An 18,034-nucleotide genomic window follows, 5' to 3' on the forward strand; every position below is an offset into this window, starting at 1 on the left:
AAATTGCGTCGTGTAAAGCGGTGAATTGCTAGAACACATGCGATAATTCGTGGATGTGAGATGGCATAATAGCCCCTGTTCTAATTTCGGGGCATAACTTTTAAGGCCGTTTCACACGGTCCACGGAATTGCGCAGGTTAGAGCTGCATTAATTTATAAAATGGCGTGGAATTGCGCGAATGCATGAACGAAATTAGAACAGGGGCTATTTTGCCGTCTCGCATCCACGCATTCTCGCATGTGTTCTAGCAATTCACCGCTTTACACGACGCAATTTTGATTGCGCCCTCACACGTACGTCAGATTGCGCACTTCCGTGTACCGTGTAAAACGGCCTTTTAAGGCCATCTCATCCACTCGCGGCGGTGGCAGTTTTTATCTCCTAGAAAATAGTGCGGATACATTTTCACTTCGCCTGATACATTCGCCTCGCTCCGGGGGATATGCAATGGGAAATTTTCATTGAAGATAACTGCCTCCTTTCCTCTCCCTCGATATAAAATCTTTCCCTTCTCTCCTTCCACCCAAGCGCGTCGCGTCGACCTCCACCGCAAGTCCCACTAAGTCTTCCAACCAAATGCCCCTCTTATTCTGTCCTAGCCCCGAGCACGAGAAAACGATAATTCATTCTGTAAGGCTACGTGGGTTTAATTTCGCCAAATGCCTCCAAGGTTTCAATTTCATTTCAGTTCATCTGAATTAGGTGGAAAATTAGATGTTGCCGTACTAATTTAACTAATGACTTTTGTTACCATCGATTTGGAAGATCAGAGCTCTTTATTAACACGAACCAATCATGACAGTGACAATACAACGGCGCGTGGGTGCATGTAATTTAATGACGGACAAATCTTCCACTATATTCAGACATAACTTTATTTAAAAGTAGGAGACACCTGAGAGCAATATAATTTTTATATCGAGGAGAGTTTCTTGAAAATTTCAATGACAGAAATGGGCGGAATGGCTGGAAATCAATTTCATATTTTTGTACTATTGTACTGTTAACACCTGCAAAATGGTAAAAACTTAACTTGCGTAGCCAAATCCATTTAGGTCCCACACACTTAACATCAATCCACACCACGAATGACAAATTAAATCTGGAGATATAGACCAAATAATCCTTCAGAAGTGAAGTAGAGCAATTCCGAAGTACTGTGACCGAACTTTTACCAAACTTTTACCCCCCCTGTCATCTTACTTTCGCCAGTACATTTATTTGCTAAGCTTTTTCTTCCTCATTCCAGGCAAACCTTCCAAAGCTTTCCCTCTAAACATGGCTGGGTGGCAGCGTTTCCTCCACGCGTCCCCTCGAGACAATCCCTCTTCCGTCGCGGCGGAATCACAAACAAACACGCAGGACAGAACACTAGGAATGAGTGTCTCTATGGATTCCGAAAGTTACCCTCAAAAGGATTCAGCAAACTTTATCCACCAATTAGCCAACTACCTCAAGCACTTCAACAAATATTGCACTTATCTTGAGACCCATCTCCCTAACTTACCCTTCCGAGGCAGTTTTGAGGACGTTGAAGATCTCCCTTGCTCTACGGGACTGACTGAAGAGCAGTGAGCGATAGGAGAAATCACTATCGTGGCATGAAATTCCCCGAATAAAAAATCAAAGAGAGCTAAGCCTAAGACCCGAAAAAGAATAGTTATCTTAAATCGGGTAACATGATTAAAACAAGGTTAGCGGGTAAAGATGGGTAAACGAGGGAGAAGACGAAAGATAATAGAATTTTTAATAAAAAATAAAAGGGAAATACACGATATGATGAAGTTCGCCATGAAAAAATTTGACTTAGCCGGGATACGAACCCGGAACTCCCGTATTGCCAGCCAGTTACCCCATCAAGCCATTTTCTCGGGGTTATCTTCGCGTGACTGCGTACAAAGTCACTTTTTCCTGCAGTGCTTTGAGAATAGAAGGGGTTAGGTCTTACTATGAATTGATGTGGGAAGTTCCTGATTGAAGGTGGGACTGCCATTGTGCTTCTTAGATACTCCATGAAAACCTATCTTAATCGGTAAAACACTCAAATAATAATAATACTTTCATGACATGATTGAAATAAACTATGATGATGTCATCAACTTGATTATAGCGTCTCACAATGGTAAAAGTACGTATGCGGTTCCCATTTGTTAGACATGTATTAATTTGGGGGTCCAGTACACATCAAACGCACCTGTAGTACTTTGTATCGACAAATAATGGTGCAAGAGGAAATTCTTTAATAGTAAGATGTAATAATGCGCACGTGAATTCACGTTGATCACCTTAATCAGAAGAACGGCACTCAGAAAAAAATCAAAACCCATTGCCATACTTCCTTGTTTTTAAGATTGGGAACTCTAAACTACACGATTCTCTCATTCAAAACACACTGATTTAATGCAAAGAAGCGGTAAAAAAAAGCCGGTGGAGGCCACCACGATTAAATGAAACACGAGGATTTATTTTAACGCGTTTTGTTCCATAAAAGCCGCTGGAGCCCAATTTGTTCGGCGCGGCCTGGCTTTCACGATTCCGGGGACTTCTCCCCCTTCCCCCACCCCCAATGACCTGCAGAAACCAGTTCGGACTTCAATTCAACCCCTCGCTCCCGTAACGGACACAAACCGAGGCGACCCTTGGCGTATGCACTTGACAAATGACTCGCGCTGACAATAATTACGGACGTGGCCATTACGACGTGCATGGTATCTCTTGTTCCCGCGATTACGACATCGAACCTAATGGAACGCAGAGGGAGTTTTTAATATGATGGACAGGCTAGAATGCCGATCACAATCTAATGCTAATTTCCAGCCGGCTCGAAATAAACGGTAGACCAGTGACGGAAGCGCTATGAATATAGACAAATCGAAGATCGTGAGATCACAAATAATCTTCAATTGTTGTGAAAAACTTACGATCACCAGCAAACCCTTGTGATATTCAACCTAGGCTGTGTGCATAATTTCCCATCATTACTCACCTGAAAAGAAAACAAAACATTAGGTCCAAGGTTAAAGATGTTCAAAACACAGAATTTCATACCAAATTCGAATTATTAACGTTGTTAACATATCAACCTAATAATTTAAATTGACAATACGTGCGTTGAAATAATAATTCAATGCCAAAAAAGGTCTTTTAAAAATGACCTTATAATTCATAATTACGAAAGCAACTGCAAGATGGCAGATTGAAAAAAGAGAATTGCATTACATACAATACCATGATTTGGTCATGAAGGATATTGAAGTGAATTAAGTTTCGCAGGTTCCTAAAATGAAAAACATCGTATATTATTTTCAAAAGGGAGATAAGGATAAAATGGAAATGAAAATATCTGGAAATACGGCAACCAGGTTGAAGCTGAAAGATTTAGTGCTTCACCGGCGTAATAACTATGATTAATTCTCTCAGGTTTTTACCGGGGGATTCTTCTATAATTTCCGAAGTCTTAAGGTCCGAACCGTTCCTCGTCCTCTGGGTGCTTGTTACCCGATTGCAAAACCAAGAGAAATACATTAATATTTACATTTTGATTAAAACATCAATGATTTCGTTCAAATCAGATTCTTTTCCTTGCCTACTTGACAAACATATCCGTCTAGCATTTCGCTGTCCCCTCACAATGACACTCTCTTCCTCACCATCTCCGCCCACCACGCCGAGAACTTTCTCATTCGTCCTCCTTCATCTCACCTTCTCCGTTCGTTCCCCTTGGGGGTTAATAGGATACTAAAAAGGGTCCAGGAGAGCCGCGGAGGAGGGTGGGGGAGAGAGAGAGAGGAAGAGAATTGAAATGCCAAGGCAACTGGGGACGGAGGTTCCCAACTTCCCGTGAAGTCGAGGGGCGGGCGGGGGCAACATACGAGGCAGTGGCTGTGGGGGCGGAGAGGCGGGGGAGAGGAGATCAACCAACCCCCAGGGCCGGCGCTGCACCTGGCTCCTCGCCATGCTAATGCTAATTGTACCTTTAACTTGGACGTTAATGTCATCAACAACAAATCGCCTTGCCATGTTATTCGCCCATTCAACCGTAACGGCCAATTTTTATGTTAACTGCGCCGAAGATTGGCCGGCAAAACCGAAACGCATAATAAGGCATTTAGAGGCAATGAAATTAGCCTTTACGAATATTAGGCCCAATTTAAAAAAAATATACGGCAGCAAGGCTTTATTTATAGCACTGCTCGATAACTAACAAGTAGATGATGGTGCTATTCCTCGAATAAAAAGTCTAAAATAATACTTTCAGATGAGAATTTCATCCTTAAAAACAGAATTGCATAGGCACTTGGTATGTCAAAATAATACGGACAAAAGGTTCAATTACTGAACACGTACTCGTACAATACACGTGGATTACTAATTCCTCCTTCGTTTTGCACTAAGATTTTCAAATGCTTACAGGTTTACATTGTAATAACATCACTAGAGATCTCTTTTTGTATATTTTATAATTGTACCTTTGATAATACATTCTATTTTGTTATTCTATTCTGCGATGAAGTGTGTTATTTTTATGGACAATATAGTTTAATAATCCGCTATATAATTTAATAATCCTAAAGCCTTTGCTTTGTTTCACTCATAGGCCTTACTTCCTTGTTTATTTTTCAAAATATTACTTGAATTTAGCATGAATTTCTTGCTTCTACTCCCCCAGCCGAAATGTAAGCAAGTGTACGGCAGGGCATTTTGGTGGACAAAACATACCCCGCTAAGACCGTCAAAGCCTCCGCTCCGCGGTGTCATAAAACGACCGTTTTCGCAGTAGGATTCATGGGGTCAGAGAACGGAGAGTGAAGAAGGTATAAGGGTCTCAGCTGGTGTCTTTATGGGAGGTCTTTTTGTATGAGTCCCAGGGAAACAACTCACTTTTTCGAGGTTTGAATGCTTTTAATAGAAGCATGGTCTTCGATCTTATCGAAAGAAAACTAAATGAACTTCAATGAAACGTGCGCTTACGTTGGCTGAAAATTCTCCACACTCTTCACCATAGACTAATTGAGAATCGATGTCTTGAAGCAAAGCTTAAAAACGGTGAATACTGAGCGTTAAAACCCATAAGTACACTTTTAAAAATCTTACCGCGTCGCGGCTATTCCAACTCCAGACGCGCGGAGACGAACCCGGCCGCGTGATCGAAAAATCAATGTAATTTCCGGCGAAGCAAACTTAATTCAAAGTTAACAACTCATTCAACAATTCAAACAACTTAAACACCTCAAGAAATCTTCCAAGAATGCTCTCGTATAAGTTACTTTGCACTAAGCTTTTTAAACTTGACGATCAGACTAAAAAAAGCTGAAATTTACACGATAAGGTCTCTAGCGATAGCTTTTGAGAAAGATAAATCATGCAGCAGACAGCGTTAACGTTAGTCTCCACTGCAATTCGTCCTTTCGAACAAATTATAAATAAAGAACATGATGTATTGGTTATTAATACCAGACATTACTAATTATGGATACAGGTGGAGATGTCAATCACAGCGTTACTCTCTCTATCACTTCAAGCAATGGAGGTAGAGATAAAAACGATGCCCAGCTTACGGTTTCAGAGTCCAGAAATCATATATATTCATCCTTTTTTCAACTTTTGACGGACGGACGAAGGAAGCAGCCAAGCAGCCTACCAGCCTAGGAAGGAAGGAAGGAAGGACGACCTCGACAAGGACAAGACCGATGAGTAATCCAGGGCATAGCCGGAGTGAGGCGTCTAAGGACCCTTACGATGGCGTGTCGTGGATGAAAAATCGGGGCAGGAAGAAGGCCGTCGTCACCGGAGTGGTGAATAAGCCGCCCGTCAAGCCCGCCAACCCCGTTCCTGCTCCGCCGCCGCAGCCAAGCCCACCCCCGGACACGCCATCGGACGTCTCGTACCAATCGGACACGGCGTCCGACACCGAACTCTCACCCTTTCCCTCCCCCTCCCAAACCCCAACCCAACGACATCCGACTCCTTCAACCTCTGCCGCCTCCAAACCACCTGCTAATGACACTTCGGTGTTCGTTAGCAATCTTCCCGCTTCCATTACCCAGAAATCCTTCTTCTCCGCCTTGACCTCTACCTTCCCTTCTCTCCGCACGGCAGAGGTCTCCGTATTCTCGCAAGAGAGACGCGCCATGCTCCGCATCCCAGCGGCGTATGGCAGCCTCTTCGAGAGTGCGGAGGAGATTAAGAAGCTGAGCCACCGGCTGGGCGAGCCGTGCGCTGCACTCGTGCGGCGCTCGACCGCTCGGCCGGCAACAACTAACCGCCCCTCTCTTTCCTCCTTTTCAGTTGTGGTGCGCGGCGTGGACAGGACGACTACGGAGGCAGACATCAAGGAGGCACTGGGCTTCGCCGGTCTTCGCTGCATCCGGGTGATGAGGATCACCGCCCGAAGGACCGGCCAACCAACCACCTTGATGAGGGTCATCACGAGAGACGCAGACACGGCGCAGCGGCTCCTGCACGACGGACTGATTGCCTTTGGCAAGCGGTTCCGAGTAGAGCCCTCCCATCCGCCACGCTGCCAACCCGCCCAATGCCGCAGGTGTCAGGGTTTCGACCACCCGACACACAGGTGCACGAAGGACCTTCGTTGTGCAAGGTGTGGAGCGAGCCATCGCTCCGCAACTTGCGAGGCGGAGTGTCTGAAATGTGCCAACTGCGCAGGAAGGCATCACGCCGGGGACTGAAAATGCCCCGTGCGACCGGCTAAGCCGGAAGGGTTGGCGCAAACTGTCCCACTAACGTCTTGCGCTTCTCTCCCCTCTCCAGGTCCGGCATCCGAGTCCCTCGTCACCAAGGACGACCTCCTGCGGCTCCTGAGCCTCCTCGTGGCCAACCTGCACCCGCAGGAGAGAGCAGAAGTGGCCAACATCCTAGACAACGCGGCGCGTGATGTCCTTGGGTACTCCGTGAAGACGGTCTACTCATGGAATCAGCAGCTGGCGGCGGTGCAGAAGATAGACGGATGAGCAAAATTCCATTTTCTTACATAAATTAATTTTAAATCCTATCGCACTGCTGGCCCTTACGGCAAATCAGTAAACTTGCTCTCTATTTGAATATCAATTTTATGTGCTATTAAATTCAATTTAAATTAAAGTAAACTCAGTAATATGAACATCTAAGGTCCTCAATTGTGGTGAACTATCTCAAATTTAATCTTTAATCCAGGAACCAATAACTTCAATCAAATACATCAATACTTAAAGTTAAATTTCTATGCACAAATTTCATCTTACAAATCCTGCTTTCAATTCATATGCATGACCTTTGACTTTATCTGCATTACGGATACCAAGAAATATCTGTTAAACAAATTTAGTTTCACCTAGTCAATAATATCAATTTGAATACTTTACTTAATATGAACCTAAATTGCATAAATTTAACGCCAATTTGGCCCAGGACTTAACTAACTTCCTTTCCTATCTTGTCCTAAGTAATTTAAAGTTAAATATCCTGAAATAAAGCTCATTCATCTATTAAAATTAAATGTAAATATGTAAAGCAAAATAAAGCCTGATAATTATCTTAACTCTGACGAATGGCATGTAAATAAATATACAAATGAAAATGACAATGACCATAAACGATTTGCTCATCGTGTAAATAAATAATATATTTATCCACTTGTATATAAACTTGTATATATATCAAAGTGCCCAATAACAACCTAGTGCTTGCTCTATTGTATCATATTGTATATTAATTCCGATCTGTAAAATTACAGCACTCCACACCGGCTAAGCAAAGGACACCAGGATAACGCCTTCCAGACACCACTTGACTTCTGCTGCAACATCAACACTCATCAGCACCATGTACACGGCGGTCTACGTGGGGTTTTGCCGGTTTCCCTCACGTCTCGGACGAATGTCAGACCAAAAGCCATCCCGGAGGAAAAGAGTTCCAGCAAAATCTGTATGACAATGCTGCTAAAGCTCACAAACATATGTAAACTAAAATACCAATGACAAGCCCTGAAGAGGAAAAATGTCCTATAACGGGGTTCATGCTGTAAATATGTCTATATATATATTACCAATACTATGTAAATATTCATGTACACTGGCAGCATTGGAAATAAACGCTTTTTGAAATTGAAATTGAAACTTTTGACTTACGAGAGGTAGAAAGATGATGGAAGGCGAAAACGAAGCCTATTCTGATTTAAACGCCTACGGAACATGCTCGAAAAGAATAGTCAATTTCTTAGCGCTTGACTTCTGTCTCCAATACTTCGCATTAGAAAGGGCACCGCATTAAACCGGGTTCGTTCCCATAAATCTCTCTCCAATATTCATAGACGATAAAATATAATCGGGTGTTTTCCCGGCGTAGGTGTTGGATGAAAAGTTCTCGGAGAAGGATTTTATTACCCGGTGGAAAGCCCGAGAACTATTCATCCATTCATAGGCGATGATTACGGCGAAAGTAAAATGAGGGATTAATAATTAATTTTCCTCAATCCCAACCGATTGCAATGAAGAAGCCATTTCTTATCCTATAAACTATGGAAAGCTTACAAATATGAGCGTCATGACTGCTGGCAATCGAAAAACTGATTATAGAACATTGCCAATCAGGATTGAGTTGAAACAGACACAAATGAAGGGGTCTACAAACTCGGCGGAAACCATACCAAAGACCATCACAATAGCAATTCTCTTAGCTTTACGCTGGTGAAAGGGAAACTTCAATTTAAGAAAAGTTCTTCAAAAGTTCTCTACTGACGGCGCCAGATAGATGTGCCGTTTTACTTTGCATATTTATAAATGGGCTTGTACGCAAAAATTATTTATGCCTCATTCTAAAAATAATTTTTTCTTCATCACTTTTTATGAAAATTTCAAAAATGTGGACACGCCAGTGAAATAAATGACTCCACGCACCGTAAACTTAGTCGCTTTGTCAACTTAATGAAGTTTGCAACTCAACCTAGGGAATACTAATACGTCTACAGCATTCATCCTGCACAATAAGAGGCAGAAATTATTTTATTTTATTTTTATAGCGTATGTTTTGTTGTCACTTTAAGAAAACGTTTAAACGTTATCTAGTCCTACAGTTACCCCGAATTAAAAAGAAAACTGAGAGAGACATTTTTTTATTTATTTGCAATTTTTCAATGAGCCATAATGAGCATATAAAAGTAACGATATGAGTGAATGTTAATAAACTCTATCAACAGGGAAGCTCACTAATTATTTCATTGCCGCATTTGAAAGTTTAGCCTAAAAAAGAAACATTAGTATAGTCACTTTTATTTCCTGCATCTGGTGTATGCGATGCGTTTTGAAAGTCGGAAAAGACATATTCTTTTTTATTTTAAGACAAATCAAGGTTGATTACATTATTTTTGATACATTTTAAAATTAATATCAGTCTCGATTGTTTACATTCGCTCAGCGCCGAATAGCTGGAAACAGTTTTGAGGTATCGTTAAAATTTATGCTACAGTTGATCGATAACTGCAAATGTAAAAAATGTCGGCTCACCATGCCTCAGAAATAGCATAAAAATGTCCTTATCTTCTGGCTTTGATCTATAGTACACCGGGAAGTGGTTTAATTTAAGCTTAAAGATAAAAAAGACAAGAAGAAACAAGCATGCAAGAGACTGACCTAATCAAAACGTGGAAAAAAAAACAGAAACTGAAGAAGAATTGGGTGGACACAAGGAAAACGAAAGCCTTTAGTGTTGAATATCAAGCCAAGGGCCAACGACCAAGAGGTTAACACACAGGAGGGTGCGAAAGGTCATGAAGCGGTGAGATCTATTAAAAGCTATCGCCAAATGACTAAAGACAGACAGTACGCAATTTCACATTGCTTTAAGAAATTCAACTCGGCTCCATGGCCAAAATGGATAAAAGCAGCAACGTCGACATTGTAAAAATGATAGAAGCGGCACAAAGGTTGGTGAATTTACAAAATACATTTTATGGCCTTTCACTTCGTCTCTGAAGCATCTGCTTCTTTTACCTATGCAACAGTTGCAGGTGAAATAGAGGAAAATTTATTGTTTAGAATGTGGAATACATGAAAAATCTTTAATTTAGTTACCATCAAACAAGACTTGACGAAATAATAATACAGCAATGAGGCATGTGATATTGCTAGGGAACTGAAGATGACCATAATAATAAATTATGCTCTCACCGGTTTCCTGGCTGAAGTTTTCCAAGTATCTAATGGCTGGCCAACAACCACAGCATCGTCCATGCACTCCAGCGGTATGCAGACTTCCGACAAGAAGCACAATGCATAAACTCTCACGTGGATAAGTTAAGCACGTAGACAGCCGCAATATGGTTCACAGTGGAATCACCATCAAAAGATATAAGTAAATCCGAATTGCGATGCTGGTTGAAGGGTAACCTCGCTAAACCGAAAATAAATAAACCTCGCTAAACCTTGCTCCACGCAAAAAATAAATATCCACAAAAAAAATGTCCCGGTAAGCAACAGGTATTCTTCTCAGGTTCTCCATCGCGTCTGGATATCCGTGACCCACGTTTTGATACACGAGACGAGCACCGAAAACTAGAGGTAAGAAAAACCTGACCCGGAGGAGAACCAGAAGAGAATTCATGGGGCGAGATCGTCGGGAAAGCTTTTTACCGTGTATCTAAGTGAATACTATTTTATTAACGGCTTTAAAAGTAAACGCTGTCCGTTCCACTATTCTCCCGTTGTTGGACCGCAAAGAACAAGTATCGCTTATTGTGAACCGTGCAAAACTTGGCAAAAATAGCACGGCTATGCACGAGATACCAAAGCACCGGATTGAAATTGCTACGGAGGCGACCGCGGTGCGAGAGTCTTGTCTCCGTGACAGCGAATCCAACACTGGCGGTCGGTGGAGTCGACTCCCGGGAAACGCGTGGCCCATTGAACTCCAAGGCCCTCCCCCCCAAACGACCTGCAGCATAAACAAAACCAGCGGGAGCCGTGGGCTTCCTGGCTTCACGAGTCCACAATGGAGGAGTGACGATGACTCCCTTAGGTTTGATTAGGTAGTTGTCGGAGGGCTCCGGATTTTGAAAAGTTAGCTGGAACCCCCTCGATCAGCAGCCAAGCCATCTACCCTTTAGACTACCACACTCAAGTGGCATAGACAGGAATTTCGTAGTGGGAGAGGGTCCAAAACGAGGTGGGAACTTAGTTGAAAAACAGGGTACCAAGAAATGGGTTTTAAAATAATTTTATCACCTTTCATCAACGATAAACTTCATTTGTTGAAGAAATATTTTGTAAATTCATGATTTTTCAATAATTTGTTTTCTTTTAAGAAAGAAAATAACTTTATTTCAGGGGCGGGTCCGAACCACCCCCCACCCCCGCCCCGGATACGCTACTGACTCATTTTTCTCACTAATACTACCTATTCTATTATTTTACGACATTCCTTTGAAAGAAATTAATTTCTTTTGGTCTATTTCTTTACTTCATCTTTTTCTTAATGAGCCTACACTCACAGTCAGTGTTTCACTCCAAATGCGAACTCTGATAGTTGAGGGTAGGGCTCACCCTGGAGTAAGCCAGAGGCGTGCAATTCTTTGGTATGCAGAGAAGGCAGTGTACTTCCTTAAGTCACCTCTAACCGAGAGGATTTTCGTTTGGTTTGTCCAAAGATTATATCAGGGATTTAAACTATCAGACATTCTTCCGACAACAAAACGATCTGCCCGTAGTGTAAATACGCCAACCAAATCTTCTGCGTCAAATATTCCACATGATATTCCTGTATGACCAACAGTATAAAATAAATTAAAAGAAATTATTTTCGTACTCTTTAAACAACTCTTAAACCTTTAGAGATAGGTTAGTGCATAGTAAAGCTTTAAAATTGAAGTCATAATGTCAAAGTGAAAAAGTTTCACCAGCACACGGTGAGTGGAGCTAAATTTAATTTCAAGTCTTCCATTCTCCAAGAGTTGGAACAAGGACGCAATGAACCAGCCGCCATGTCAGGAAAGTCAGACTGACGTATGCTTCTGCGTTCGCCGTTTGTAATCTCTTGCAGCGATTAACAGGCAGGAATTAACGGCACGAAAAATTTTCCTTTCCCGGAATCTGCAACATGAGCCATCGGATGATCATTCAAAAGTCATTGAAGAGAAAGAGTAGGGATCTGCGAGCGGCGTGCCTATGATCCCATGGCTAGCACGGCACGCGAACGCATCCATGGAGGTCAAGGAGAAGTTGAAACGTGAATCCCTCTCTTCAGATTTTGCCTTCAAAACTGTGAATTATCTTCTCACAGGCAAAGCTCTATATATTTTGCAGTTATTTTGTAGTTCGAGTCATTTAAGAACTTCAAGAGCACTTCGAGTGCGTTGGAAGTTAAATTAATAACACAACGCCGAATGAAATTTTAAATTGAGGAATACAATAGAGAAGAAAAATCCCATCAAGGTCCTGAAAGAAGAGGATTTCCTTTTTCGGAAGATATGAACATAAGCCATTTTCAGTTTAGTCGGTTAACTGCGCTTTAAAAAAATTAAATTCACGCAATTATCGTTCAGGCAATATGGAAGATTACCATCGCTCAAAGAGTTTGGTGTGCGACTACGTTTTTACCATTTTTACATTGCCTTCGAATTCAGCCGGGCGGCCAGAGAGGTCAAAATATCCTTTCAGTAATTCGCATAGATCTCTAGCCTTTCTTTCAGCTACAGCACCCACTCCATACATAGAAAAGAGTTTGAAAAGTGCTTTTGTGCCCTTATAATTTGGATTAAAATAAAAAATAATGTGTCAAAAATGCTCATTTTTCTGAACTTGATAATCCATTTTATCGATTTGAAAAGTAAAGGTAATTTATCTTCAAAGATCTTAGCCTACATTCCGGGAAAAATTTTTCCTTCCAAATTTCTTAATACATTGAGCTACAATTATTTAATGACAAGTGGAATGTTACAATAAAAAAGGCGGGAATTCAGTTGACAAACTAATAGTAATTTTTCTTTTGTTTTTATCACATTAAAATTTGGATAAAAGTATATATTTGCTTTCGCAAGCATTTCTAGTTTTCGGAGGAGTATGTTCGAGTCCATTCATTTCGTATATTTAAAGATGTCAGTGAATCTTACCCCGTTCAGTAGAACAGATTAATAACATCAAGATCTCGTCTTCTGCGGAAGGAAGGTATGTCACCGCAAATCCTGCAGATCCACGTTCTGATCCGTGGCTTACAACTCTCAGCCAAATATTTCTTTTCCGTCCTCGGCGGCGGCAGGGTGAAGTCCTCGCCTGCTAATTCGAAGGACGCGGGCTCGAGTCCCACCTTACCTCTATTCTGGGAATTGGAGTTTGAAATCGTCTTGCAATCGTAGCTGTAATGACCTTAAGTGCGCTTTTTCGTGGCTGTGAAAATAAGAGAATCAATAAAATAATTGAAGTATGCAATTATTCCACATTTTTTTCTGGAATTTTCTATTTACCTATTCCATCCCACCTTCCTTTAACATAACTTGGTTCTCAGTAATAAAACGTAATGTCGCAGATTATTCCCGGCTTTGAAGGCTAAAATTCTTGCATCCAGGCAGTTGAATTTAATAGTGTATCATTATATCTTAACAATGATATCGATATTGGCGAAATATGTTTATAACTGGTAGAGAAACTGTTTCTGAACCATAATGAAGTAGTAATCGAAGGAAATGTACGTAAGGGAATACACGATAAAAGAACACTAACAGTTTATTCCACGCTTTATAATTCCAAAACTCAACAACTGACCATGGTTTCAACACGCCGTCATTTCCAAGTACATGTACAATGTGTTCAAACCACGGTCGGTTATTGAGTTTTGAAATTATATTGAATTAAAATAAAATAGAATATAATAATATATAATATAATAATATATAATTTATTCCATTTACAATCAAATATTACATTTTAGAACATACTTAAATATTTTGGAATATATAGGTACCCCTTTTAGTAGTTTTGGGGCTACCATCATAAACTTTTTACATAGGTCTGGTGCTAGCACACATGAGAAGTAAAATTTCTTTGTATTCAGTTATTTGTTCTATTGCCGATTGCATTCATTATTACAAAACGTATTTCAAATATTTGGACAAGGATAACTATTTTTCTTATTTTTCTCATATAAACGCATAATTACATACATAGAATATACAATATACCTTTTATTGTAAACTTTTTTAACCCACCTTTCTTAGTAGAAACTCTACTTCCTCACACATCATAAGCCATTTTTTAACGGCGGATTTAAATCCCCATCTTTTTTCCGAGTTTGCTACATTACTCGGCAACATGCTAAACAATTTAGGCCCTAAGTAATTGTATGACTGTCGATAAATTTCGGTCGTCGGCCTAGGTATATGGAAGTTTCTCCAAGCTCTAATGTCATAGTTTTGTGGTCGGGCCTTTTCACCACTACGGTTATAGAATATTCTAAGGACTTTATAAATGAATAAATGCCTTAGTGGGAGGACATCTAATTTTTTGAATAGAGGAAATGAGTGGCTTTTCCTATACGATCGTGTTATAACCCTGATAACCCTTTTTTGCGCCACTATCAATGGTTTAATGTTGATAAAATATGCTCCACCCCAGCAGGCTATTCCGTATTGCAATCTTGAATTAACGAGAGCATAATATACCATTTTTATTACTGATTCAGGGCATATGTATCTGAGGAAGTAGAATTTTCTTACAATAGTAATCATTTCTGATTTTAATTTATTTATGTGAGACTTCCATTTACAATTTTGGTCAAAATATATACCTAAATATTTTATGTGACTAACCTGTTCGATCAAAATACATTTATCACAGGAAGTAACATTATCTTTTATACAATTTGCACATTGATAGTATAGTTTACTTTTGTTTGAGGTAGATTTACTCATGCTAAACATAATATATTTCGTTTTTTCACTTAACAACATATAATTAGCCGAAAACCACATATTGAGTGTTAATAGATCACTTTGTATGTGTTCATATAGATCATCAACACTATTAACAGAGTAACTTAGTGCAGTGTCATCTGCGAATGACGTTAATTGACCTTTAAACCTGCCAGCACATAAATTGTTTACATATATTAAAAACAGTATGGGTCCCAACACAGAACCCTGTGGGACACCACAGGTGAGTCGAATCTTTTCACTGTAGCAATTTTTGAGACGCACACATTGATCTCGATCACAAAGATAACTTTGAAACCAATCATATGCGGTTCCACGTATACCCGCTTCCCATAATCGATTCATTAGTATGTTATGATTAATGGAGTCAAAGGCTTTGGTAATGTCTACAAATAAGCCAGCAACTCTACAGTTCTTATTCAGTCCGTCGTTCAGCTCTGAACAGAATTTTAATAATGCATCCTCTGTACTCTTACCACTCATAAATCCAAATTGGTTTTTATTGAAAAAACTATGCTGATTTAGAAATTTAAGAAGTCTGACTTTAACAACTTTTTCTATTATTTTAGCAAATACAGATAATAGGGATATTGGTCTGTAATTATTTACGTTCATTTTATCACCTTTTTTAAAAATTGGTATCACTATTGCAGTTTTTAATTGTTTAGGAAATATTCCAGTATACATACTTAGATTAGCAATATGGGCAAGGACCTCCGAAATATTTGCATTTACTTCTTTTATAACTTGTGTGGAAATATTATCAACACCTTTAGATTTTTTAGACTTTAATTCCTTAATAATGCTGCTAATTTCTTTCGCATCAGTAGGAACAAAAAACAGTGAGTCAATTGAATTGGAGGTTGGGAATATTTCTTTGTATTTATTCGTATTACTTTCAAAATAATTGTTCTGGGTCAATTCTTGAATTACTTTACCATAATGTGAACTAAATTCGTTTACAATGTCCTGGCACTTAGTGACAACGATACCATTACTAGTTCTAATTTTTACACAATTCTCATTTCCTTGCTTTCCTCCCGTGAGTGAATCTAAAATGCGCCATTGAGCAGCGGTATTATTGACATTACTATCAAATAGGTCCCTGTAATACTTTTCTTTGCGCTTTTTAATATCATATTCTAATCTTTGCGTGTACGATACGTAGTACCTATTTAGCTTTTCATTTTCAGGGTGTTTCCTCATTTTTTTATACAGAAAATTTCGCCTAGAAATTCTCCCGCACAAAGCGTAAGTCATCCATGGCCTCTTCATTCCTCCCGATCTGTTACTGTCTGACACGTATTCAGCTTTTTCAATGCAGCATTTCAGTTTATTTATAAATATTTCATAGGCTTCATTGACATTTTGTTGTGAATAAACATCATTCCAGTCACATCTTAGCAAAGTATTATTTAGATGGTTAAAGTTTATCCGGCAATGGCTTCGATAAACTCGTTCGTATATATTAATGGGTACATTAATATTTAAAGAACATGATACAGCATGATGGTCTGTTAAACCCCAATCGTACGCTCTTCCCTCATACTTATAGTTATCTCTACTTCTGCAAAAAATGTGATCTATACATGTACTACCCGTTTTGCTAATTCTAGTTGGTACTCGAATAAGCTGGTCCAGTCCATGACTAGCCATAAGGGTTTGATATTCAAAGGAAATATCGTTGGGTTGTAATAAACATAAATTAATATCACCAATTACAATTAAATTCCTCTCACTAGAGATGGTTAATACATTCTCCAATTCACTCAAAAAATGTTCAACAGGATTAAAATTAAGTCTATGTACACCAATAATGCTTATCCAAGAAGAATCATTTATCCCTACTGATATTTTAACCATATCAGCAGTTTTTAATTCACCCAGATCAATAGAAAAACACTCATAAGTATCTGCTACATATGCAATAACTCCTCCAGCCCTATAGTTATTGTTACACACATCAAAACTCCGATAGCCAGTTATTTGATACATAGATACTTCAGTGTCATTGACCCAAATTTCTGTCAAAACAATTACAGCGGGTTTTATATCGAGATTAATTAGTTGAAATACAAATTTATCAAAATTAGCTCTTAGACTTCTTATATTTTGATGCAAGACAAGGAACCTGCCACCATTAAATCCATTATCATTAACAGTACTCTGCATTTTGTTAGTAAAGATAGGTTGAAGACATACATAACTCACTCACAGAATGCTTACAGTTTCTCCAGGTCATCAGAGGATTTCAGAGTGATTACTTGATCATTCTCCTTCTTCCTCATGAGTATTGTCCCATGCCTTAGCCATAAATATTTGTATCCCTTTTCTTTCTTCGCAAGACGCGCAGCAGCGAAGTCTCCTCCGACCTGGACTCAGGCTCTCGTTTATGTACACCGGAGTATCGGTCGCCAAGCCCAGGTGCCGTGTGGAGAAGGTCCTTTTCACTCGCCTCTTTTGAAGAATTTCTTCTTTTGTATACCTACGGACGAATTTGACTATGATACCTCTCGTTCCGCCTTCGTGTCCCTTCTTTCCCAATCGGTGGCATGTGTTCACCATATCGTCGGTTATTTTAACACCAAGGGCGTCCCCCACACTTTTCACGATTTCTAAGGTATTTTCATTTGGTTGCTGGGGAATGCCGTGTATTTCAAGGTCATTAACGCGAGAATATTGCTCTTGGTCGTCTAACCTCTTTTCTAATTCACTCACTCGAGATTTTAAGCCAACATTTTCTTGCCTAAGTAAGTCTATTGTCGCTAAATATTCAGCAATCTGCGTTGAGTTTTCTTGAAGCACTTTAGTATTTTCATCTAATCTATTGTGCACAAACTCAATAGCCTTGTTCAAGTCCAATTCCATGCGTTTCCTGTCCTCTTTAGCTTCTTCTAGAAGGTTTATAATATGAGAGATACTAGCAGTGTCCGTATCCGTCAGTGGAACTACTGACATGCTCTTACGTTTTTCCGCAGCACAGGTAGGACAACGCCAACTTTGCTTTTCAGCGCCAATATACTCGATATCCTCTTTGGACAAGTGAACACAAGTAGCGTGACACTGAGTTTGACATTCACTGCAGGTAATCCTTAGCTGGCGCTTAAGAACATTCACAT

General features: G+C 39.9%; 2 protein-coding genes across 3 annotated transcripts in view; one reads left to right on the plus strand and one right to left on the minus strand.

The window, feature by feature from the left end:
• The window catches only part of LOC124161897 (A disintegrin and metalloproteinase with thrombospondin motifs 20-like), a 219,732-nt gene that overhangs the window by 138,280 nt on the left and 63,418 nt on the right, over positions 1–18,034 (minus strand). The window lies entirely within an intron of this gene.
• Positions 5,548–8,109, plus strand: LOC124161896. 2 transcript variants are annotated; one of them, XM_046538160.1, is made up of 3 exons: positions 5,548–6,484; positions 6,773–6,972; positions 7,734–7,878. In XM_046538160.1, exons 1-2 carry the CDS (start codon positions 5,692–5,694, stop codon positions 6,970–6,972), a joined length of 993 nt encoding a protein of 330 aa, XP_046394116.1. In that variant the 5' UTR covers positions 5,548–5,691; the 3' UTR covers positions 7,734–7,878. The 2 variants fall into 2 exon arrangements, with proteins under 2 accessions (XP_046394116.1, XP_046394115.1); XM_046538159.1 differs by having other exon boundaries at positions 5,587–6,484; positions 6,773–6,968; positions 7,734–8,109.

The sequence above is a fragment of the Ischnura elegans genome, chromosome 7 (genome assembly GCF_921293095.1).
Source record: "Ischnura elegans chromosome 7, ioIscEleg1.1, whole genome shotgun sequence".
NCBI classification, from domain to species: domain Eukaryota; kingdom Metazoa; phylum Arthropoda; class Insecta; order Odonata; family Coenagrionidae; genus Ischnura; species Ischnura elegans.

What these genes read in the sequence shown, in the direction of transcription:
- LOC124161896 (XM_046538159.1), top strand. Translation starts at nt 5,692, where the DNA reads ATGAGTAATCCAGGGCATAGCCGGAGTGAGGCGTCTAAGGACCCTTAC. An exon ending in CGACGGACTGATTGCCTTTG is followed by an intron (nt 6,485 to 6,772) that starts GCAAGCGGTTCC and finishes TCCCCTCTCCAG; the next exon opens with GTCCGGCATCCGAGTCCCTC. An exon ending in GCGGTGCAGAAGATAGACGG is followed by an intron (nt 6,969 to 7,733) that starts ATGAGCAAAATT and finishes GTAAAATTACAG; the next exon opens with CACTCCACACCGGCTAAGCA.